Raw genomic sequence first — 25,562 nt, forward strand, 5'->3', positions numbered from 1 at the left:
CCGTTGTCAATTATTCCTTACATATTAATTAAAACAATAATAGTATATAAATGATGATGTTCATCAAGCATATGATGATTTATATTTTGGCCCAAAAGAAGTTGTCTTCACATATATGATGTTTTAAAATGCTGTCTCGGTAGTCAGCTGACTTGGAACAGAGATAATATTGTGTGAGACATTTTAAAATTTATTTTACTATAAAACTATACAATAGCAATCAAATTTTCACCATCCATTTTGCATTCTTCCACAAAAAAAAAACAAAAAAAAACCCAAAGCATGTTCAAAAGACACTCAAGGTTGTTAAGCCATTCTATCACACTTAAATTGCATTTAATCTGGAATATTCCTTTAAAAAGCGAGCGGAATGTCACAACACAATTCACCTTTCATAGAAAGGTCAGCTCTATTTACTGAAATATGTTTGGCATACTGCCTGTGAGCAGCCCTTACTTGTTGTTGAAGTACTCTCCATTCCGGTGGATCTGGTTCTCCAGGGTGAAGTTAAAGGTCACATGCTCCACTTTCTCTTTGATGAAGACCTTCGTGCGTGAGGAGTACTCTTGTTTCTGCAGGTATTTGATCATGTCAGGGAACCAAACGGTCAACCCGTAGTAGCTGGAGGCAGAGAGCAACAAGCCGTGAAACAATGCAGATGGACAAATCATCAGATGGTCTGGAAAAGTTCTGTGTAGTTCACCTGAAGGACATTGAAAACCACACGGCCATCATCATGTAGGTGATCCTCCGGTACTCTGGATTAAACACCGTCAGGAAGTTGCTCCACACCTGGAAACCCAACATAAAAAAATTAGTTTGATGTATTAAACTATGTAAAAAATTATTCAAAATAGATTATTGGAGTATGTTTCACAGGAAAATACTATTTCAGTCTTTCTACTTCAAAATGTCATTTTTAATCTGATGTGTTACTTGCCTTTTCTTTGTACTTATTTGTGAAAATTGTTTATAAACAAGTAAATCCTACACATATTTTTTCCGCTGTATGCAGACACACTTCAACATTTACAATTTATGGAAACTAAGCTGCAAATGTGTGTCAGTCAGACTCGCCACAGTAACAATATCACTATTACATAAGCATGTTAATATATGACTATCCACATTTTATATCAATGCCTGTTCGGTATTATACAAAGTTCAATGCATAGGTGTCACATGATACATACAGTAGGTGCATAGGTGTCCAGTCATTTTGTTATGTGCTTTTGTCATTTTTAGTAGTTTTGTTCTTTTCAAATAATACTATTTACGTTTAATTTAATTTATTTAATTAATAAATTATTTATTTTGCTGGTTTTATTATTAGTTCAGTTTTAGTTTTTATTTATTTCTAGTTAGTAATTTTAGTGCTTCAACTTAAAACTTTTATTTCAGTTAGTTGCCAAAGCAACATTTCTGCAAAGTTTAAAGTTTTAATTTTATTTAATTTGACCTTTATTTCCATTAAAATGTTTTTAACAGTTTTAGATTTGGTTAACAATAATATCCCTGGTGCTGCTTAATATTTTTGTGGAAACACTGCGGATACATTTTCTTCAGTATTCAAAAGAACAGGATTTATTTGAAATAGAAATCTTTTTGTAACATTATGAGTGTCTTTACTGCCACTTATGATCAATTTAATGCATCCTTGAGGAATATAAATATGAATTTCATTAAAAAAAACTTTTAAAAAAAAGGGTTAAAAATGGTTATATACAATGAAATGATGACTTTTTTTGGTGCAAGAAGCCTTGACTGATATAAAAAAAATGGTACAAAAGTGTAGAATATGTCCCCTGTAGACCATTTCAAACTAAAGTTTTGTATAGTGCTAATCTTTTTCATCTTTGTCTGTGTTTGTCGTACTCTACCTGGTGGAAGAGGTTGGTCAGCTTGATCCTCCAGCGCTTGTGCCAGGCTGTGGCCTCTCCACCCATGTCAACCAACTCATCCATCTGTTTCACCGTCTTAATGGTGGTGACCTGGGGATTTCACAACATGCTTGAAAAAGTGCCTTGATACTTTACTGATAGGTTTGTGTGGTTAAGTGATAGGAATCTACTCATGAATAGCCTATATATATATATATATATATATATATATATATATATATATATATATATATATATATATATATATATATATATATATACACTCCTGGGCAAAAATGGCTAAACACTTTACTTTTAATTGTCTTATCCACAAATAATTGGTCAGGAAATTAGCTAAATGTAAGCAAATGCATTTCTTAAAAACTGTCTCAGAAAATAAAGACTGAATGAAATTATTGGCAGAATATGGGTTGTGTGTTGAGTGATGAATCACAATGAAACACGAGTTGTGTGGTGATGCTCCAGAGCGGTGTCTTCGAAAATATGCTGAGAAATTTAATAATAAATGCATCTCTACCACAGTGAAGCATGGAGGAAGAGTGTCATTCTGTGGAGAGCCTTTTAGCTGCTGGTACTGGTGAGATACCCTGGTAATCCAGAGTTCTCGCGAGAGCACAAGTAAAATTTGCTCAGCGAGTTACTCTGGTGTCGAATAATGATGCTCATTAAATATGCCCCTCGATCTGAGCTGCACCAATCACATCGGGTTATCTGATATAGGCGGGCCAGAGGCGAGCTAAACAGATGACGACAGCGCTGTGATGTCAAAGTCATTAGTAAACATCCAGTGTTATCCATTAGTGTTATCCATTTGCGTGCAGTGAGATTTTCAAATGCATGCTTGGTGCCGCCCCTCAAGCTGGGCGATTTTCATTAGTCGACGCCAGACCATTAATCTTTTAGATTTAGGTCTGGATTTCCAGGCTATTGGTGTGATGCTTCAGTGTGAAAATTCATTTAATGCTTTGGAGTACAGGAGAATATTGCAGAATGTCTTGCTTCCCACAGATGAGGAATGATCAGATGTTATTGTTCAGCAATGCTCCTGCCCAAATTACAAAGACAACCAAGAAGTGGCTTGAGAACAAGTTCATCAGGCTGGTGTTTTGGCCTGGTCAGAGTCCAGATTTCAGCCCTATAGTGAATATTTGGTCTCAAACAAACTGGGAGACATTTTTTCAACTACTCATGAACTGTTTGAAGCCATTATAACATTGAGTGGAACAACACTGACTCTTCTTCCTGTAAAAAGCTGTCTGCAAGTTATGGAAGGATATTCTGTGCTAAATGACTTCATCAATAGTATTTGTGCAATTCTTGCTAATTTTCTGACCAGTGATTTGTAAACAAAATGGTTAGACCATTAAAAGACCACTAAATATTTTGCCATTTTTTGCTTGGCCCGTTCCTTTGCCCAGGATATTTCTATAAAACTACTTGTCAGTGAAAGGAGAGCAGAGTCTAATTAAGTAATATGATTAAGATTTACAATGCTAATTATTGTGAACTATGAAACTATAATAGTTATAGAATATCCCAAAATATCAAATGAAACGTGTGCATAATTTACATGTAAATAATAACTTTATTGACCCTGATTAAATGAGCATGAAAGCCAATTTGACTCCCAGCTCGGCCATTTAATGGAAACCTATTAGCGTGACTGCATAATTCATTTCCAATTCATATTAAGAAAAGAAAATTCCCATAAATCACTTCTGTCCTAATGTTATTGTTCTTTCTGAAGGAATGAGGGGTGACTCTAGCTGTACTCACAGAGAAAACCCTCTCCGGGTATCCCTTAGCCCTCATGTTGGTGTCATGGACCTGCTTCAGAATCATCCAGGCTTCGTCATGTTTCCCGTTCTGGTAAAACACACACAATGCATCAAAGTCATCTTTGATTAGTAGCTTATTCTGCACGTTTTACCTACAGAATTAACCTGGTCAAAGCCAAGATGTGGGACGTGACTAACCTCCAAGAAGAAGCGTGGGCTCTCTGGCATGGTGGTCAGCGCAGCGATAGCAGCGACGGCGGGAAACGCACACACCAGCACAAACACTCGCCAGCTATGAAACTGGTAGGCTGATCCCATCTGGAAGCTCCAGCCTGGTTTAAAGAAAAGGCCATACATTAGTGAACTAATTTCTGTCATGAAAACTTGGAGTGTTTGGCAGTGGATATGACAATGTTGATATGTTTGGTCTTGGTGGAATAGATCTGCTTTATTGCTGCTGCAGAGCAAGTACGGGACTTGCTACTGCCAATACATAGACAACACACTGCTGTGAGCAAGTAAGACATGCTGCTGCTGTACGAAACAGCTCATTATTAATATTTACATATACTATAATTAATATTCATGACCCAAGCCAAACCTGGCACAGTTTGTGCATCAATCCATATTAGTTGTTACAATGTTTAGGCTTAATTATGAAACTTTTATGACAAAAAAATTTACAATTTACAATTGAGATGCACTGTAAAAAAATACTTTTTTGAAGTTTTTAATAAAACAAAGACTTGAGTTAGTTTCACAATAAAACACTATTTCATATGGGGTGTAACGGTTCATAAAAATGATGTTTGGAAGGTTCGGTACGTAACTTGGTTTTGAAGTCACGATTTCTTTTTATTAAACAGTGGTTTACTGAACAAACTATGCCTGTCTTTAAATAAACAAAAAGTGTCAATAGTGTCAATAAAAAGGTCTAGCTAGGTTAGCAGATTACCTTAAAAGTCCATAGATATCGCCATCAGTTCATACTGACATTAATACTTTCTCAGACAAGCAGATGCAATGAGACCTGTTTTCCTGTTTGTTCATGTGACGTTCGGCATAAAGTCAGCAGCAACACACACACACTTCAGTTTATGGTGCTGTTGAAATTGGGGAAAGAGATTCTGCTTACACTTTTGGATGCTAAATATGTTAGCAAAATGTCTTAGAACAAGTTTAGAATTATTGCGCTTCATTCTAATCTGCTCCATCTATTTGATGCACAAGCGTGTGCCGGCAAATTTAAACGTAGATTTGTTTGCTAATTAAAATTTACAGGTAAGTATACAACCATAAGATGTAAGCTGAGGAAAACTCATCTCAAACGCATTAAACAACAAACGTATCTGACAGTAGGTACTGTTCTGTACCAAACATTTTCTATACGAACATGTTTACCATCACACCCCTACTTTTTTTTTTTTTTCAAAATTTCACGTTTCATTCAATGTGTTACATGCCGTTTTTTTTTAAATTGTGAAATTTACTAGCAATTTATGAGTGAAAACTGTTTCTCCACCATTTTTTTTTTTTAGTGTGGCATTTCTGGTAAGTATTCATGGCAACTAGGCATTTAAAATCATGACCTAAGAGAAGTTGATAAGATTTATAACCTCTATAACCTCTGGATTGTTCATACATCCCTAAAATCTTTACTGATCACCACAACACGACACGATAATTACTGGATTTACTTTCTGGGACATCTCCATCTTAAGTTACCGGTTCAGTCCCCTCTGGAGTAAGCTGCGGTTAAGTGTCTTGCTCAAGGGCACAGTCTCGAGTTAATGGATCTACAAGCTTTCAGCTACCAGTTGAGATCAATTAACCATTAAGCTACAGTACACCACCTCAACGATTTAAGTGTGCTAGTTACCGTAGTGGGGAATGATGGCCCAGGCCATGGCAGCAGCGTAGATGCCTCCAATCATCCAGAACATGCAGAGCCAGCTCAAGTGCTCACCACGCTTCTCTTGAGCCAGAAACTCAGAGTAATATGAGAACACAATGGGAATAGAGCCACCGATCCTACAGCATGAAACAGAGGCACTCCAATATTAGGATATTGTACATCATTTTTAAAATGAAAGTATCTCATTTAATATTAAACATCAAAAACTCAAACATCATTGCAATAAATTTCTAAATTTGAATTGAGCTAGTAAAGATTTCAGTAAGTAGAATTCAAATGGAATAAAAAATTTCAAAAAATGTAACAGCTTCTAGCGTAGTTCTTAGTACTATTTTATTTATTTTACAGTATAAACATGCTTATACACACAGTATATGGAGAATTTCTAGAATTATTAGAAGATATTTCTATAAATAATTTGTTTTAAACGCCACCTATAAAATTTGTAAATTTAAACGTATAAATTAATTTAAACAACTGTATATATAAAGTATATAAGTTTAAGTCCATTTATATGTTTATAACATATAAATATATATTATAGTTGTTACTGGTAACAAAAACTAACTATTACAAATATTTTTTTTGTTTACTGAAATAAGCTGAATTTTTTTTATAAACTATAGCGAAAATTTTAAATATTATTAACTAAAATAAAACAAGTTTAAGTACAAATACTAATATTACTACAACTTAAAAATAAATTAAAGTAAAAAAAATTATATATATATACAGTATATGTATGTATATATATATATATATATATATATATATATATATATGGAAGAACAGATATTTTAGATATTATCTATTTAATAATTACTTTAAACTATTTTTACATAATATTTATTTTTATAAAGTTATCTGAAAGAGACCCAAATTTAAATTTTGTCTTACCCTCATATCTAAACTATTTTTTTTAAATAAATATAAAAGAGACAGTGGTGGTGTGAAATGTGCATTTACCCCACACCGGAGAGCAGACGACAGAACAGGAAGGAGCTGTATCCTTGGACAAAGGAGGAGAAGAAAGCAAAGACACTGTTGATGGAGAGAGAGATCAGAAGGGTCTGTCTGCGCCCGATTCTGTCAGCCAGACCTCCCCACACAAAGGCACCCACCATCATACCCAGATACACAATTAGACCTGTGAGAGAAAGATAGACAGAAAGAGAGACAAGGGGGATCAATAACCATACCAGCATCCTGTCCAAATCATACCGCATCAGATCAAGATGACTAATGGTCATACTCTATACAGACAGTAAATCAAAGAGACCAGCAGAGCAGTATGTTAGGTAAAATGACCATTCTGGAACTGGCGCTTGTTGCTGGAGCTACATGAGCTAAAATTCGATTAAAATGTCAAAGTTTGCTTCTTTTATAGAATGTAATGATTTATTTGTTTTGTGTCTGAGAGCTCAAATTCATTTTGTGTTTTGTTCGTGTGAGAGGTTTTCTTTGGTTTAGAGAATTCACACTGCCTGCTGAATGAAGACTCTTTCACAGCTCCACCAGCAGCTGGTCATGTGACTGGTTGTGTGAACGCAGTCTGCTTGCACCGCTGGCATGGATGTGATGCCACGACACTGATAAAGCACTGCATGAATGCAATATAAATGACCCATGGAATGTGATATTCCTCAGATGTTGCTCTTTCACATCTGAAGAGACTTAATTGAGATTTCAGTTAAGTTTTTAACACTACATTTAACCCTGGATTAACATCTTTTTATACCTTGGGTCTTGTTAGCTAAGCTACTTAAGCACACAATCATCTGAAACACAATGGCTCTGTTACAACACCTAGTGAGCTGTCTTACTGTTAGCAGCCTATATAGGCAGCATCCTACATGAAATGGATCCCACTACATAGATGACTACTCTGGATCTTACAAATTCCACTCCTTAAGTGATTCGCATGGGAGTCTCAAATCACTCCATTAAGCATAAAATATATATTTAGTATTTCAAAATATATAAAAAATGGAAATACTTTAAAAAGAAAGTTGATAATTATAAGAAATGTTTCTTGATTAGCAAATCAGCATATTAAAATGATTTATGAAGGATCATGTGACACTGAAGATGCAGAGGAATAAATTACATTATAAAATATATTAACATAAGAAACATTTACTCTAAGTTGTAATAATATTTCCCAACATTACTGTTTTTACTGTAGTCTTGTTGAGCATAAAAGACTTCTTTAAAAACATAAAATGTGTGTGTGTGTGTGTGTGTGTGTGTGTGTGTGTGTATATATATATATATATATATATATACAGTATATATATATATATATATACACACAAAACAGTATATGGATTTTTTTTCTCCATATATCTCAGGATAAAGTCTCTTAAAAGAAAAAAAAACTTAAAAGTCTTAAAAGTACCTTACACAATTGTCAAGTAAATATACATGGTTCTTATGGTGTTCATGTTTTTGTCTTTGTGTTGTTCTGCAATTACCCAATCTGTGATGTCATCAAATTCAACCCAGGCTGCATACACAACTTTCAGTTGTTAGTAAGAGTATGGCCTTGTCATTTTTAAATCCCAGTGTTCCATTTTAGTACATACCCCTGTCTACCATTGCATTGCCCAATGGACACAGCGCTTCACTGGCACAGTCAGAAGGTGTTGAGAGCTGTGGTTTGTGCAGTGTAAGCCGATGGGCCCAGGAGAGGAGGGGTTGAGACAACAGACCCCTGCGCTGCATTGCAGTGGTGCCTATCAAGGCCCATCATCACGGCTGTATGCCATAGAGGCCTAATCTCAGGCCAAGGTGAGAGAGAAGCAGTGCTGACAGCTGCCACACAAACTCAAACATACTTTAACATCTGCAGCACCATCTCGAATACATGCAGATCTATCTATCTATCTATCTATCTATCTATCTATCTATCTATCTATCTATCTATCTATCTATCTATCTATCTATCTATCTATCTATCTATCTATCTATCTATCTATTAATCTGCAGTGCACAAAAGAGTTCTGTTGTGTTAAATTCCATTTTAATTTGTTAAAAAACCTGTAAAATGATTAAAATAGTATTGTTTTGTTTAGTATATATATATGGGGGGATCCTTGGCTGCACAAATAAAATTCTCTAGAAAACAACAGACTAGATGAAAGCATGATAATTTTCTCAATAATATTCCACAAACACACATGTGTACTGTATATGTGAAGAGCGTTTGCTTTCTGTGGATTCTGCTGAATTCTGCTCTCATGCAGGCCCGTTTATGACCTTCAAAGCCAGTGATGCAGAGCACATTTGCTAGGGAGACCTGAACAATGGAGATGAACACGTGTTGCGCGATTTTACACAACTTACTCAGCTGAGAGCATTAATAAACACAGCTGTGTTTGTGGTTAACCACATGCCTTGAATTTAAAGGGAAGTTTTATGCCAACCAATGAGGGCTCAGTGATGGTTGAGTGGGCGGGGCCGTCTGCATGATGTCAGAGGGGTCTCAGAGATGCAGGAGAGGGGAGTGCCTGCAATATTTGGTTTTATTAATACGGAGAAAAACTTTGAAAAAGAATTTTACTTTATAAATCTATTACTTCTCCAAGCAAAATTTTATATTCATAAATGTAAATTTTCGAATCATAAGCCATTATTCAAAGTTTTTCTCAATGAATTTCACCAATACCTTCAAACGCTTTCTGTTTCAGAGAAGACCAAAGCAAGAAAAACATTGTCTTGTTGTGCTCTCTTTAAAATGGCCCTTTAAATTTTGTTGCATTTTCTTGTCCTAACATGCTCTAATTGATTGAATCTCCTTTATTTATTTGCTTATCTTTTCTTGTATTATTATTGCACGTTTTTCTTTCTTTTTTTTTCTCCTCTCCTCTGGTGGTTGTTCCGGTTCTCGTTTTACAAGTTGATACTATTTGTTGTCCATAGTATAATTATATCTAATAAAAAAAAAAATATATAAAAAAAAATAAAAGAGGGGAGTGCCTGGAGACAGCTGACCTCCGCCTCCTCAGAGAGAGAGAGAGAGAGAGAGAGGAGAGAGAGAGAGACAGAGAGAAAGAGCAGAGGGGGAAGGGAGAGCGAGGAGGCTGTGATTCTCCCGCACAGTGACAGGAAAGCACACAAGCTCCAGGGTTGAGGAAGTGAGGGAAAAAGAGACAGAAAGCGGGGGAGGGGCCGGGACACTATTTTTAGTGCATTATTTTCTTTCTGCGAGTGTCTCTCTGCGTCACAGATGAGGGGAGCGCAATGGACTGTGGCAGGTTTGTGTATTCTGTTCTTCAGTTTCACCCAGACTAATGTGCCGTTTGGCACCCGGTGTTCTGGTGAAAAACAGACTAAACGCTCTCTGTCAAAGGTATAGTGGCATGGCGTCACCATTCACCCTCACCGCTGTCACGGTAACAGGGCAAAGAAACTCTGACATAAAAGCTGTCTATCTATCTATCTACCTATCGATCTGTCTATCTATCTACCTATCCATCTGTCTATCTATCTTCCTACCTATCCATCTGTCTATCAATCAATCAATCTATCTAATCTATCTATCTAACTTCTTTTCCATCCATCCAAACAAATGATGAATACAAATCCATCAAACCATAAAATCTCCTTGACGGCTGATTTGTCATAACATTTAATGGGGCGATTTACTTTCAGTGCCATGATAAAAAACAATAGTGTTTTCTTCATGATATTTTCATATTACACAAACAAATTGCGCTGTCTCTTCTAGGTCTCTGCATTTTAAGCCATCAGTAGAGAAACATGCAGGTCGACTGCTGGGTGCAGTGAGCAGGAAAAAAACCCTCCGCGGGCCATTTCATCCCACACATCCACGCTGTTGGATTTGATTGGAGCATGTCATGTGACAGAGGCTGAAGCATTTTTGCTGCAGAGCTGCAGCTGCGCATGCATGGAAACTTTAGGCACAAGGACCCAGCAGAGATGCAAATGGCACTTCAGCATGAGTCAGGGCTGTTTTGTAACAGGGGAGAGACCAAGGGCCCTGCTCCCTAATGGCACTCCACACATAGACACGCTCAAGCTGAGACCCAGGCAGAATATCTCAATGAACAAGCAATGACATGAGCACGCTAGCTCACTTTGTAACACAATGATGTCACAATAATCATATAAAAATAATTAAAAAAAGAGACAACATAAAGAAACATAATGAATATGGTCTAACAGCAGCAACACTTATGTGCATTGATGAGTACAGCAGTTAAAACTACCAAAAAGTGTTTGTGGACATGATCTAATGATAAAACCTTGTTTTTTTTGGGGGGGGGGATATGTAACATGGTATTCAATGACTCTATTCATGCAAACACACTACTAGAACATTTGTGTCATACACCACAGGAATCAGTATAAGCCATGAAAGCACACTGTGCTGTTCAGCAGTCTATTGTCAGTTAATTATAGCTCAAACTGCGTCAATGCTGCGTTGGGTTCGACCAGGATGGGCGAGTGTCCTTGCTGGATGGACTGACAGATGGTGAATTGGGCACAAAATGGCAGTAGAAACTAGCCTTGAGATGAATGTTGTTTATATGTCACAGAAAGCCATTTTTGTAAGCAAAAGTAACCATTGGACCTGGTCTTATACATCCCTACTGAAAAAACATCTTACATCTTGTCTTAGTAGGCTCCCAACCTGGCCAGCCTGTTGGCTGGTGGTTTTTAATCCAAAATTACTTACAAAAGAGAACTAAAGCAATTTGTCAAAGAGCCAATGATAACTGCAGTAACATTTCCCTCATTAAAGCTGTTAAGTTTTTTGTCTGATTAAAATCCCTATTGGAAAAATGAATGGAAAAAACATTTCCAGAAAAGATTGCAGGAAAAGTTGATGGGCACTGTTGCGCTCTATAGCAAAAACCACAAATAAAAGCTAATAAGCTGTTCTTGACTTACCCAGCATCCCTTTGTTGGGCTCAGACAAACACATGTCCTTCTCAGCACTGGGCAGGACAAAACCCACCACGAAGATCTCCACGCCGTCAGCCATCAGAGCCAGACCCAGTACAAAGTAGAGGGTCCACTGGAAGCGGCCGTGGCCACACTCCTGAAGGATGGTCTCATACTGCTGTGCCAGCTCCTCCTGGTCCTTCCTCCTCTCGCCCTCATACTGCGCTACGTCCCGGAACTGAGATTGTCCCACTCCGTCCCCCTGTCTGTCAGCCTTTTCCACTGAGTCGTTTCTGGGGATGCCCTGGTACTCGCCCTCATAGATCTCATCATCCTCATCGTGGCCTTCTGTAGAGTCGCTGTGAGCCCCTTCGTCGTCATTGGCCCTGCTATTGCTGCGGTAGTAGCTGCCGTCCTGGGCCTGTACGGGGTAGTCGTCGTCATCGTCTTCCTCTTCGAAGCGAGTATAAGAGCGTTTGGTGTACTCATCAGCCACCTTGTCCACGTGGCGGCCCACCTTTTTACCTGCATGCCTTTTGACTTCTTTGGCAATGTCCTTAGCGCCTTTAATAAAGGCCGAACGATCTCTGTAACCCTCATCCATGGTTGAAAGTTGTGTGTTGATGTAAAGAGTGCTGGAGCCGGGTGTCAGGAGCTGCTTGTTAGCATGTAGTAGAGTGAAGCTGGGCTAGAGAAGTTCAGGACCTTGGACAGCACCTACTAGAGCACAGAGCTCTAAACGACAGCCTGAAATTAGAGAAGAACACGTGCTGTTATTCAAGATGACACACTTACAGAAATACTGGAATTTACAAATATATGCATCATATGTAACATAAGGTGCATTGTTATCATTTATGGTGAATTGATGGTGCAAATCGTCATAATCATGTCCAGTTCAAGATAATAAAATAAAATATTGTTTTATTTTCAAATTAATTTATAAAATTATAAATATGAAATTTAACATTTTAAAGTATTTTTATAATAAAGGTTGTAAAGGTTTGGTTGTGCTGCATTTATGCTTATTTACAAAAAAAAGAAATCATTGTCATTATCATAAATTGTATTACAGTCGAATGAAAAATGTCACAGTGTAAAACTCTTTACGATTTGCTCTTTTAGATCTTACTCTTTGCTGAATCATACAGGTAGTCTGTATATTCTGATGATATACAAAGAAGGCAAACAGTATACCAATACTGGCTGACTTATTTTTTCACATTGACTTCCAAAATACATTATTTGTATTCTTGAATTATGGATGACTAGTTTGTACACAGTTTACCTGCTTAAAACAATGCATTTACAATGTCAAATAAATAATGCTAGAAGAAACACAGCTGCCAGTTGTTAAGACTATGTCTTAAGCAGAGGAATGTCTAGCAGTTAGACAAGAGGTAATCAGTCTTACTTTTCCAATTCAAATGAAACCAATGTACCTTTTTATATAACTGACTTTAAAAAGTTAGGACATGTCTTCAAGAAAAGTATCTTTTAAGAATGGTCTAAGCAGTTTATGCAACCAGTCATACCAGCTTAACCCAAACTAGTTTTAAAAATGGTCAATCAGGTAAAAAACAGGCACTCTCGAAATCGAGAGTTCTCTCGAGAGCACAAATTTAATTTGCTCAGCGAGTTACTCTGGCGTTGAGTAATGATGCTCATTAAATATGCCCCTCGATCTGAGTTGCACCAATCACATCGGGTTATCTGATATAGGCGGGCCAGAGGTGAGCTAAACAGATGACGACAGCGCTGTGACGTCGAAGTCATTAGCAAACATTGCAAGATGGCTATGGATGAACACCAGAATCGGCTTTGGCCGCTACAATGAATGAGTTAGACTTGCGTTTTTATATAAAAGAGGAACAGAAGACGGCGCTCGAATCCTTTTTTGCTGTTTTGCCGACCGGATACAGTAAGAGTCTATTCTACCAGTTAGCTCCGCTGGTAGCTAAGCGTATGGGGCTTATTGTTGTGATTGGTCGTAGTGTTATCCAATTGCGTGCAGTGAGATTTTCAAATGCATGCTTGGTGCCGCCTCTCGAGCTGGAAGATTTTCATTAGTCGATGCCAGACCCTTAATCTTTCAGATTTGGGCCTGGATTTCCAGGCTAAAAAACAGGTCCAACGGCTGCTCCTCTAGCTAATCAACCATCTAAACCAACTTGGATCCGCTAATGCCCTGCTTGGACCAAATAGAAATCATGTACAACAAGCAATACACTGAGCTTGGCTTCAGCAGGATCTTCCAGCAGAAACATTACCTGTATACTCTTGATTATCATAAATCACTTTTGTGAAAACAGTAAAAAAAAAAGTATTATACATATCGTCACCTTCCTTAAATAATTGCCTAAATCATTTTTTGACAAAAATGATTTTTTTGCATAAGTCATCTCCTCATGATGCTGGCCACCTCTGGTAAAATCCCCACATCCTCAGTTGAACAGATCATGCAGTTCTACCCCTGTGGTGTAATGGCCTATGTCAAGAGTGTGACTTAGGCTGTTTTATTTGGCCGAAGTCAAAAGATTTTACAAGCAATTTTAAAATTTTAAAAGGCAATTTTACAAGCTTTTCAAGATGGGAGCTGCATCAAGAAGAACGAACCTCTGAAGTTGTTGAAGTGTTTTCTGAGAAACCTGAAAAATGACTTAGGCAATTATTTTAGGAAGGTGACGATATAATAAAAATTATTGTAAGCTTACAAATGAATACATGGACAACACTGACAGCATGTAAATAGGTGCAGCAGCTCTCGCAGTGACCTTGTTTCCTCCACTTTACATTCTGGGGGAAAACACTTTAAGAAACCAATTGAGCCTCCCTGAAAAACAGCTGATTAAAATGTTCCTGAGGGAAATTCATGAAATCATCAGTTTGTGTTGCCTCGTACAAATCTGTTGAAATTGGTCTGGATCCAGTTATTGCATTAATAATCAAATATTCATAATTGAGCCACATTAATAATATCTCAGAGGGTATTTAGGAGCTCTACAACACTGATAAAGATCTGTACAGAAACCTTTCACTGCGCAAACCTGAAAAGGATCATATTTAAGGTTAGGAATCAAAAACCGGAAATGACAATGACAACACCTCTTTCACCCCGAGTTGTCCTCACTTCAGCATGAGTAGTGTAGTATGAATTTTTAATGATTTTGGAACAAAGATTTTTTGCTTCACAGAATCCTCCAGAGTGGGTATTGAATCACTCACTATCACTAAACCTCAAGTTATTACTTTTTATCATATATATATATTATTCTACTCACATCACACATCTTTAGGATATGTAGACATGCATACACATAGATATATGTATACAGAGCCACAATCATTAAATTCATTACAATTCCTATTCCTAATGACACTGCTCTTCTTTTTTGTCAGTCTTTTTCACATTCTCATCTAATTTAGTAATTTGCCTGTTCTTTTCTATCTCTCTGGCTGTGTTTTCCTCTCTGAATAGAACTCATCAGCCGACGGTCATCTCTCAGCAACCACATCACCCTGTGTCTGTGAAGATAATGAGCCGGTCAGTCTGACATTCGGCCTTCTGTGTGACAGACAAAAAAAAAAAAGCAATCTCGGATATCTGTCATCAGCCCTGCTCTGAACACCTCGGCACAAGTCCTATTACGTTATCGTGGCACTGATAAGTGAATACACAGCAACTGAACAGCCATGTGGATCGTAGAGCTGTAAATGCCAATAAAACAAATTGACATGCTTCCCTTGTTACTCAAAGTAAACACTGTGCAATAGAGCAGACGGTTGTAAAACTATAAATGTCTGTAAAGGTGGATCTGGGGGCTATATGAGCTCATCAGCAGTTGCGATTGGTCCAAGGGAGAAATGGCCCAGTTGGCGGCAACAGACAGGGATCTGCGGTCGTTCAACTATCACTAATATAGTACTTGCATGTTCTCTGGATGTCTTCCAATACAGAGGCAAGCATGCACTGCCATTGGGAAAATCATTTCTAATATTGATTGCTTTCAGGGCTGGTTAGAAAGTGTTTGGTATAGAAAAATCCATGCATAAGTGGGTTCTGACGAGTTTTTGATGGATAAAGTGCAGACACATGATGAAAATGCATCAGCAACTTTGTGGCTAAGCTCAAGAAAGCGTGATTTCATTCAAAACAACACAAATATCAATGTTGCTTTCATCACTATACTGAAACAATCAAAGGCATTCTGACCCAGGGCCTAAAAAAATCAATCCCTTCACTCCGAGCAGAATCAGTATTTTAACTCATAGCTACAATAATCTTTGTAATCTGAAAAACCTAACTTCATTTGAGCTTGATTTTGGTAAAATGTTAATAATATAATGACACGTTTTTATTGAACAGTAACGGTTCAAATACAATCAAATACAGACCTATGGTAATTATAGCTAAAAACCTACCCCAACCCTAAAAATTACCCTAATCCTTCCCCTTCAATAAAATTAAAATTTACTGTAGAAGAAGTGCAGCACTAGTGATGACATCAATGGATCTAGAGGGAGGTGCTAATTGGCTGTCTCATTATAAGGGGGCGTAACTTGTAGGGGCGTGGTTTGTAGTACTGCAGGATGCAGTCGGAAAAATTCGGGCATATTACTCACAATGGATGTGTCAATGTCAAATTTGCATAGGAATCAATTGGTTGACAGCCAAACAGTACGATAAAATAACGTTATAAACCAGTTAGAGGTTTCAATAAGCGTTTCTGTTCAGAACAATTAAACTTGTATAAATAACACTAAAATAACACTGTCATGTACTCACCTTCATATATAATTTAGTGGAACACAATACATTACATACAATGAAACTGTCTTCCACACAATGAAAGTGCACTGCTAATGTGGTTGCCAAAAAAAAAAGACCACTAAAGCAGTCAACTCTTTTCAAGTTGTCTGAATCCATATGATAGCTTTATGTGAGAAACAAACTGATATTTAAGTTGTACTAATTCTGGCATAGCACCTCCAAAGAGATTTGAGAGTAAAAGGCTAATTCTTTAAATTTCAGTCTCATCCTCTCACAAATCTATTATAAACATTCTTTAAAACAGGCAGGTGAGTAAATGACGACAGGTGAACTATCCCTTTAAGAGCTCTCAGTGACATTCAGTGTCAAAGCATTACACCTGTAAATAACCCATGTAACTAGTCCTGCACAGAGACTGCAGTACGGTGCAATGGTAACAACCGTATCCCCCACAGTTCCCAAATACAGCTCTATTCATGTCTGCAGACAGGACAGCAATAGTGGCGTGTAGGAGCAGCGGCATGTGTGAGATGGCTCTGCTGGGAAAATCACTCAGTCGACTCTTGGAGGAACACTTGCGTTTCAATTAGACTCGTACAGGAACATATGTCAGCGCTAAAGAACAGGGCCTAAAAGCTCTGTGAACCAAAGCCTATCCCAGAGCTGTCACATCTCTCTGATACACTGCTCTAATAGCAAAATGAGATTATAGGCCATTTAGATGTGACTTAGTACTGCAGTATATCAAAAATGGAGTTAAACACACAGACGAGGAAGACAGTGCCATTCTTAAACACAATAAAAATGAGATTTCTTCTAAATCTGCTATGAATCAAGAGACATGACACACTGCAAAATACTTATTTGTTTATAAATAAGATATAATATAAATAAAATTGTATATTGACACTGAAGACTGGAGTAATGGCTGCTGAAAATTCAGCTTTCACATCACAGGAAAAAAATACATTTTAAAATATATTTAAATAGAACAAGGTTTTTTAAATTCGTGATAATATTTCACAATTTTAATGTTTTTATTGCATTTTTAATCAAATAAATGCAGCCTTGGTGAGCATAAGTGACTAATCTCAAAGACACTAACTGACCCCCTTTGAACGGTAGCTTGTGTGTATGTATATACTGTATATATATATTTATATATATATATAACCAAACAAACTCTAATGAGTCTCATCTGACATTATTGCACTTGGAAATATATCGGATAATGAAAGTAAAATGGGCTGTGAAACACGTTTCTTGTTTTAGCTCTTAATTTGTAATTTCTCAGAAGTTACAACATAACAGTAAAAGATCTGGCACCTTTATTCGTAACATCTCTTTAGGATCAAGCTGATTGTGAATTAACTCTGATATAAGGGGTGGGCAATGTCTTTGCCTCTTGTTCACCAGTGATGAAAGACCCAATTATGTAATTCAGTTTTTGAAGCAGAGACTACGCCAGTGGGAGTGTAGATCATCATTTTCAACGAGAGACGACAGGAAAGCAGCGCATCAGCTAGAGTGTGAAGAGGCTCATGGGACTCCAGTGAATCTCAGTGTTAGCGAATACAAACTTCCAATGAAAACACAAACCTATGATGACAGCCCTGAGGGGCTCATTTCTGTTTTGGAGTACATTTTCATGTCCCCTCATATATATCTTAAAGGCATAGTTCACCTAAAAACTTTCATTCTGTCATCACTTACTCACCCTCATATTGTTCCAAACCTGTATGAGTTTCTTTCTTCTGTTGAACATAAAAGAAGATATTTTGAAGAATGTTGTTAACCAAACAGTTGATGGACCCCATTGACTTCCATAGTATATATATATATATTCATATGTATGGAAGTCAATGGGGTCCATCAACTGTTTGGTTACCAACATTCTTTAAAACATCTTCTTTTATGTTCAACAGAAGAAAGAAACTTATACAGGTTTGAAACAACTTCAGGGTGAGTAAATGATGACAAAAAATGGTGAACTATCCCTTGGCTGGCAACAAAGGATTCCGTTCATTATGCTAAGCTAAGCTATCGGCAGCGCTGCCAAACTAAAACAATGCATGTACTGAGACAAAAATGCATTTGCCCACCTATCTAAATGTAGGAAAGACGGTGAATAAGCCCTATTTCAAAAAACGGTGGAGTGTTCCTTTAAGCTGTTTATATGCAGAAACACCATCAGGGATTATAAAGTCATCTTGTTTGGGTGTGTATTCTGGTGATCTGATATCATGTTACAATAATTCCATCAAGAGGCTAATGCCAATGAAAATCCCTAAAGCAGATGTCCAGGATCAGAGCGCTGTTGGTTTGCCGGGTCACATCAAATGGCTTTGACAGAATGCTGACATTCATTGAGATGAACACGGTTTGTCAAACTAATGTGAAGGCTGAATTTTTCTCTTTCTTTACAAAAAAACATGCAAATAAATAGTCGCATTAAGGATAATCTGCACCTGTGACTAGTACATTCCCAAAAAACACCAACCCACAGCATGTTCCTCTCAACAAAATACTCACACACAGGTTCCCATTTAGCATTCAGAGAAAATGATTATGCTGCTTTCTAAAACACCTTATTTTGACCAAATTCTAAAGCATCTAAAGCAAATTTCTTAGATCTTATGATATGTCTCTGTGAACATATGGTGGCTCGCCATGCTGACTCTGAGCCTGAATGGTTTTGTGAACCCAGACAGACTGGCGCTTGATAAATAGCAGCGATGATAAAGAGCACTCGCTGTTTCTCATTCATCTTCAATATTAAGCATTTTATGTACTGATTCCATTTATATTTAGTATTTTCCTTCAAAAATGTTTCTTTGCAGTGGCAAGAAAACTAATTAGTTGTTTACAACATCTGTGAATGTCATTAACAAACGTTACTAGGCAACCAGTAGTGGGAACGCACACTAGCGACCTAACCGCCGGTCACTGACCACATGCAGCGACAAAGTTTCAGCTAGTGTGAACGCAGCTTTAGAGTATTGTGTCAATAACCTAGCAACAGGCTCATGCCAAACTGTACTAAAATCAACTGTTGATTCGAGACTGAAAAATACCTGTCCAAAAGAAAGACATTTGGACACCATGCAGTGCTCTAAAAAGGATCTGTTATGCTTTTTCACATTTTCAACTTGAAACTCTTGGTTATGGTAAGGGGCATGGCATTTCCAAAACACGCACAAAGTGGTTGGCCAATCACAACACATTGGTCCAGCTGACCAATCGAGATGGTCCTCACTGCAGAACACGAAATCCAGGGGGAGGAGTTGGATCCAGATCCAACTCCTCCCACCTTACATATACCTAAACCTACCCATCTCCACCCCCTGATCCCTAAACCCACCCCTAAACCTACCAATCTCCACCCCTTAGATCTGGATCCAACTCCGCCCCCTGGATCTCGTGTACTGCAGTGAGGTGCTACTGGACCAATCAGAGCACATTGTGCTTTTCAGAAGGAGGGGCTTCATAGAGACAGGAACTAAACAGGGCGTTACTGACAGACTGGGAAGAGAGGTGCTGCAACAATGGAGAATAAAAAATAATGTGTTTTGAACATTCAAGCATGAAACCTATTTTAGCAGATCTGAAAAACAAAATCAAGACTTTGTAAAAGGGCATAATATGGCCTCTTTAAAGGGTCACTTTGGCAGAAGATTCAAACCAGTTAAATGTCAGCGGTCAAAGATTGGCGAAGAGAGGAGAAACCTGCTCAACAACAGTGACCAACAGAGCGGCAGCACATGTCGAGAGAGAGGAAGAGTCTGTACTGAGAGCCATCATGACTTATGACAGCCATGCAAATGCACTCAAGACAAAAAAAAACCTTGTGAATGATAAACTAAGACCACCTATGGATCAAATCCACCATTTCCTTGGTTCACATTCATATTTTGAAGAAAGGTAGGGTCCAAATAACGCTGGACCCAATTGACTTTCTTTGCATGGGCAAAAAAACGAACAAACAAACAATAAGACTTTCACTAAAAAATAAAAGTCATATGCTTGGATCCGTGTCTAATGAGGAAATAAAGAGGGGCAAATAATTATCATTATGCAAAAGCACTATGTACAAACACAGAGATTTGAGAAGAGAAGAAACACTCAAAACTAATTTGAATAATGAAATATTCAAACGAATGCATACATTATTCCTACAATAGCAATGCCATTAACCATTAACCAATACTTGTATGAAATGTTGTTAGTCATTTTAAGTTAAAAGGTATTATAAATCCTTTACATGCCATCCCACATAATAACCCTATTAATACACCTAACAGGCTTATTAATTATTCATGTGAATGATTTGAAAGGCAATTTAAGCCTTAACTGTGCGCCCTTCAGCAACAATACATGCTGAGTCACTTTTCTTATCAGGGTATTGAGGGCATTTTCAACATTGTGAACGATTATTTGTACAAAATTTAAAACTAAGCTATCCATTATCCAGTAGGCAGATGGAATATGTGTATGGTGGTCAGTCACACAGACAGCCCAGGGGCTTTCCAGAGGACAAAACATGAGAATACCAATATCCCCGGCATAACAAGGACTATAACGAGATGAAGCAGTTAGCTTGATAGAAACAGAAGTTAATTTAACAGTAAATGGGTGAATCTCAACCAAACCTGTTCAAAGCATAATTCGGCCAATGGAGTGAGTTTGGGGAGGGACTATCTGTTTGTTCAACCCATGTAAAACAGGGGGAGTGTTCGGGAAACCAGTTTGAAAACAAGCATTATTTTTTCGATTTCATTAAGTGGTATCAAGGTTGTTTTCGTAAACGAAAACTGAAACTAAAACTATTGGTACAAAAACATTTTCGTAAACGGAAATAAAATAGAAATTTCAACATAAATGAAAAACTAAAACTAAACTAAACTAACAACAGTTACTGAAAAACTAACTGAATTAAAATAATAATTAGCAAAAATAAACAATCGTTTTCGTAATTAATAAGCTCTCATCCTGTACTGGAAAATCAAGTTTTTCCATTCCACTGCGCTACTTTATTTTTCAATGACCGCTGCGGTCGAGTCTCGCGTCTTTTGCAGTGTCTCGTGCATGACACAACGTTCTAAAAACACGGCACTTGAGTTAAAATAAGTTTTAAAAGTTAAAATAAGTTTTTCAACTTTTAAAAGACGTGTCTCGAGACCTTGCAAAACTGCTTTCTGTGTGAACCAGCCCTAAGAAGCAGAAATGGCCAAATAAGTATTTCCATCATGTCTAGACCACATGCAAATAGAGCTATACCTTAATTCAAAGTAAGATACCCATTTCATGTGAAACTAAACAAAATACCACACACATTAGAAAAGATACCACACTGAGCAGAAAACGGAAAAACCCACAAAATAGACGTACATTTGTACAAGTAAACTAAATGTCTGGTCTGAATAGAATATATGAATATGAGTTTATGATATTTAAAGATGCAACAGACAAAAAGCATTAATGGATCAATACAAGAATAATGTTTGAAAGGATTAATCATAAATAACCATAAAAGTATACGCATATTTTTTTTATTTCTCTTATACGCCCCGTTTAACAAGATTTAATCTTTAATATGAACTATAGTTACTAAAACTAAAACTTAAACCTTAAAACTGCAGTGAACCAAAGACAGTCTCAAACACACGGTTGAAATCGCTGGCGTTTCTGACATCACAAACAACCTTGTAACCAATCAGGTCAACGTGTGATCGTCAACGAGTGGATCTCTGAGCTGGGCTGCGTTCCAGTCCACTTTTAGACACGCACTTGCGAACTTCCCTAAGCACTTCCCCTCGGGGGAATCCCTGCCGCCATTTTGAAGTGCGTTCCACTGTGAAGTGGACGAGGGAAGTTTGTATGGACAGACCCTCGTTCCCTCGATTTTGACCGAGGGAGCGAGTCTATTTCATATGTGCACTTCAGGCACCTATATGTCCCACAATGCAGTACGATTGTGACGTCACCACATATCTCGTCTAATCACCACCACAACAAACAATTCTATTAATTATATATTTTTTCATTTAAAACAACCCAAACACACCTACATTTGGATGCTGTATTAAACAAATTCTTAAAGGGAAAGTTTTTTTGAATAATAAATAAACTCCATAGCTGATTCCAAGTAATCAAGGGCTTAGGACGTTCCAATTCAGCCCACCGCAGTTTCCGCCAGTAGTCGGCACTCGTGCAATGTAAGCAATGACGTACATCCGAGTGAACGAGACGGAGGGAAGTTAGCGAGTGAAGGGCATGACAATTTTGGACTGGAATGCAGCCCTAGAGTGAGTGAGTGGAGGCGGGGCTAATCTGCATATTCATAGAACCGCTTATACTAAATGAGACAAGGGTGTAGAGTTACATTCAAGCTATTTTTTTTTTTTTCAAGGATTTTTTTTTTTAAATATGTCATTTTGGTGATCAAAGATGAGTTTTTAAGGAATAAAAATATTGACTACAAGGGGACTTTAAAATATGTCAGTGCCATTGTTTTGTCTCAAGATACACACCAGTAATGTATTTTTCTAAGACACGTTTCTAAAATCTATAAATGCCCTAATTGAACCAAGGCTTAATCCTTGTCTGTGAAACTGGGCCACACATTGTATAATTATGATAAAATGAAAACAAAGCAGTTTTAATATTATTATGCTCCAACCTCTTACAACAGTTTTGCTTCCCATTCTGTACATCTTTTTATATGTGTTTGAAATCTAATCTTACAAAGAGTAATAAATTGAACACAATTTGTACTACATTTACATTTATGCATTTGGCAGATGCTTTTATCCAAAGCGACTTACATTGCATTTCAAGGTACACATTTACATTCTTATCAGTTCTTCCTTTCCCTAGGAATCGAACCCATGATTTTGGCGTTGCAAGCGCCAACGCTCTACTGTTTGAGCTACAGGAAAGCTAGCTTTCTCTGACACATATGCTCGGCTTGATAAAGTATTACCAACAAGGCCGAAGCTCAATGCATCTGGTGTATTTCAAAGAGCAAGAGTGACAGCAGAAGCCTTGAGTAGATGGATCTAGGAATGAGTGCGGTGGAATAGAGGGAGGGGAGGAGGATGTTAGCGGATGGTTAGAAGCGTCTCGACAGCGGTCTCGCAGGAAAGGACAGAGCCGTTGTGAGTCACGTTAGCCCTGGAACAAATCTCTCGGTGTGCGCTGTCACCATGGCCACAGTCACTCCTGCCCTCTGCTACATCAGCACCACCAGCATCCTCATGCCCTGCCTCCATTTTAGCCCCAAATATTCCAGCACAAACTGGCCTGAGCCACATTTGGATGGGTGTTGTCAATGCAACATTTCATTAAAAACAGGAAGTGCTGCCTTCTACTCTATCACACTGTCGCTAGTGCAAATTGAACACTGAGTAGTGAAATATATAGCCTAATATGCAAGGAAATCCTCACCCTTAAAGTCAACATGAAATTAAAACTGACCTACTTTGCTTTCTTAAAATGATAGTTCACCCAAAAATGAAAATTCTGTCATTAATTTCTCCCCCTCATGTCACTCTAAACCCATAAGACTTTTGTTCATCTTCAAAAAATATTTATACATTTTAATGAAATCTGAGAGATTTCTCTCCCTCCATTGAAAGCCTATTCACCCAAAACTGATGCTTCAAAACGTTCATTAAGTCATTGTAAAGTAAATCCATATGAATCTAGTGGTTTCATCCAAGTCTTATGAAGGGTCACGGTCGCTTTATATGATGAACAGATTTAATTTAGGCTTTTATTTGCGTATAAACTTTGATCAACGCACATTATATAACCCTCAAATATGATAAACCGCACTTACTCGACACGCAAGAAAAAACCTGGTTCACCGTTTACCATAGTATTTGAATGCTCTGTACATTCGCCGATCAGTGTTTATTTGTGAATAAAAGCCTAAATGAAATCTGTTCATCACATAAAGCGACTGTGTCCCTTCATAAGACTTGGATTAAACCACTCGATTCATATGGATTTCTTTTACGATCTCTTTATGGACATTCTGAGGCGTCAGAGTTTTGGGTAAATATAGACTTTTAATGGAGGGAGAGAAATATCTTCATTTGTGTTTCGAAGATGAACAACATGAGGGCGAGTAAATGATGATAACATTTTCAAATATCCCTTTAAAGTGGTAAAAGTAACTCAACAGGTTTAAATAGCAGAAGTATACAAGGCACATTCTGCATGGTGTATATAATGAAGTCCAGAGGAAATGAGAATTTTTTCTGTAAGAGCTCATATTTTACCGCAGGGATTAATGGGTGAGAGATTACAGTATGATTCAGTTATATGCAGACTCATGCAATATACTAAACGTAAGCATAGAGCAGTTTCAAAGAAACCTCTCACCCTCCATTTGCATCATCGTGAAACCGAGGACATCTGGATCTAACCTTGAAGAAAATTCTAAATAAATCACATATCTATAGAGGACATCTTTAGTGGTTGGTGGCCTTTACCCTTCTCTCTGTGAACACATGCAGAGAGAGTAATGTATAGATTTTGGTTCAAACACGAGTGAATGGGAATTTACACATGGCTCCACCTTGGTGTGAAAATATATATGTTCTGAGGTTCTGCTTCAATTTAGATGTTTCCATTCCACTCTTAAAATTGGCATGCCTTCGATTTCACTCTGAACATTTACCCAGACGTTAACCTGCTGTTATGCAAGTATATTTTGAAGACTAACAGGATGGAAAGTGATATTGAAGACACAAAGGCAAAAAAATATATAAACTGATCACCAATTAGAACAATAATCCCAAGAAAACATGTAAGAAAGGAAGAATCACTTGGAATATTTCTTAAAATCTGGACAATTCTTGTTTTTTTATGAAATATTGCAGTTTTTATTATGAATGATTTTTCCGTGCACATTTTTTTTTTTTTATGTCACCTCGTAATCTTTACTCAAAATAACTTCCCCTCCCTCTTGCAGCAACTTCTCTTCTCTTCTCTGATGATGTGTTTACTAGTGTAAGTACTAGTACTAACTAGTAGTTTACTAGGCCGACCTGTCACTCACATGAGATCCACCAGTAGCAAACCACAACCATCCAATAAATTCCCAAAGGACAAAAACAAAAAAGTCCTTTTGTTTAATTTTGCCTCTAATTTGAGAAGCCGTTTTACTCAGATATACAAATAACTGGGAAGAAAAGACTATCGCGAATTCCATTTCATGACTACTTTAACAAATTGCCAGTTTTATATTCATAAATTAAAACAGTCATTAAAATTTAAAT

The 25,562-nt window shown here is 37.4% G+C and overlaps 1 protein-coding gene and 1 long non-coding RNA gene across 2 annotated transcripts in view; both read right to left on the reverse strand.

The window, feature by feature from the left end:
• Positions 1 to 25,562, reverse strand: part of sv2a (synaptic vesicle glycoprotein 2A) — a 34,172-nt gene that overhangs the window by 5,917 nt on the left and 2,693 nt on the right. The window contains exons 2-9 of the mRNA XM_084089849.1: positions 11,511 to 12,251; positions 6,561 to 6,741; positions 5,559 to 5,710; positions 3,878 to 4,011; positions 3,678 to 3,767; positions 1,881 to 1,991; positions 704 to 792; positions 457 to 621 (exon numbers count right to left, since the gene is read on the reverse strand). Coding sequence (XP_083945975.1) covers positions 457 to 621; positions 704 to 792; positions 1,881 to 1,991; positions 3,678 to 3,767; positions 3,878 to 4,011; positions 5,559 to 5,710; positions 6,561 to 6,741; positions 11,511 to 12,108 — 1,520 coding nt within the window. The 5' untranslated portion in view covers positions 12,109 to 12,251. The remainder of the gene's footprint in view (positions 1 to 456; positions 622 to 703; positions 793 to 1,880; positions 1,992 to 3,677; positions 3,768 to 3,877; positions 4,012 to 5,558; positions 5,711 to 6,560; positions 6,742 to 11,510; positions 12,252 to 25,562) is intronic.
• On the reverse strand, positions 19,519 to 19,675 carry LOC311067917. The gene is made up of 2 exons (XR_014603304.1): positions 19,645 to 19,675; positions 19,519 to 19,602 (listed from the first exon to the last, which is right to left on the reverse strand). It is a non-coding gene; the product is annotated as an uncharacterized lncRNA (long non-coding RNA).

The sequence above is a fragment of the Abramis brama genome, assembly GCF_963993115.1.
Source record: "Abramis brama genome assembly, chromosome: 17".
NCBI classification, from domain to species: Eukaryota; Metazoa; Chordata; class Actinopteri; order Cypriniformes; family Leuciscidae; genus Abramis; species Abramis brama.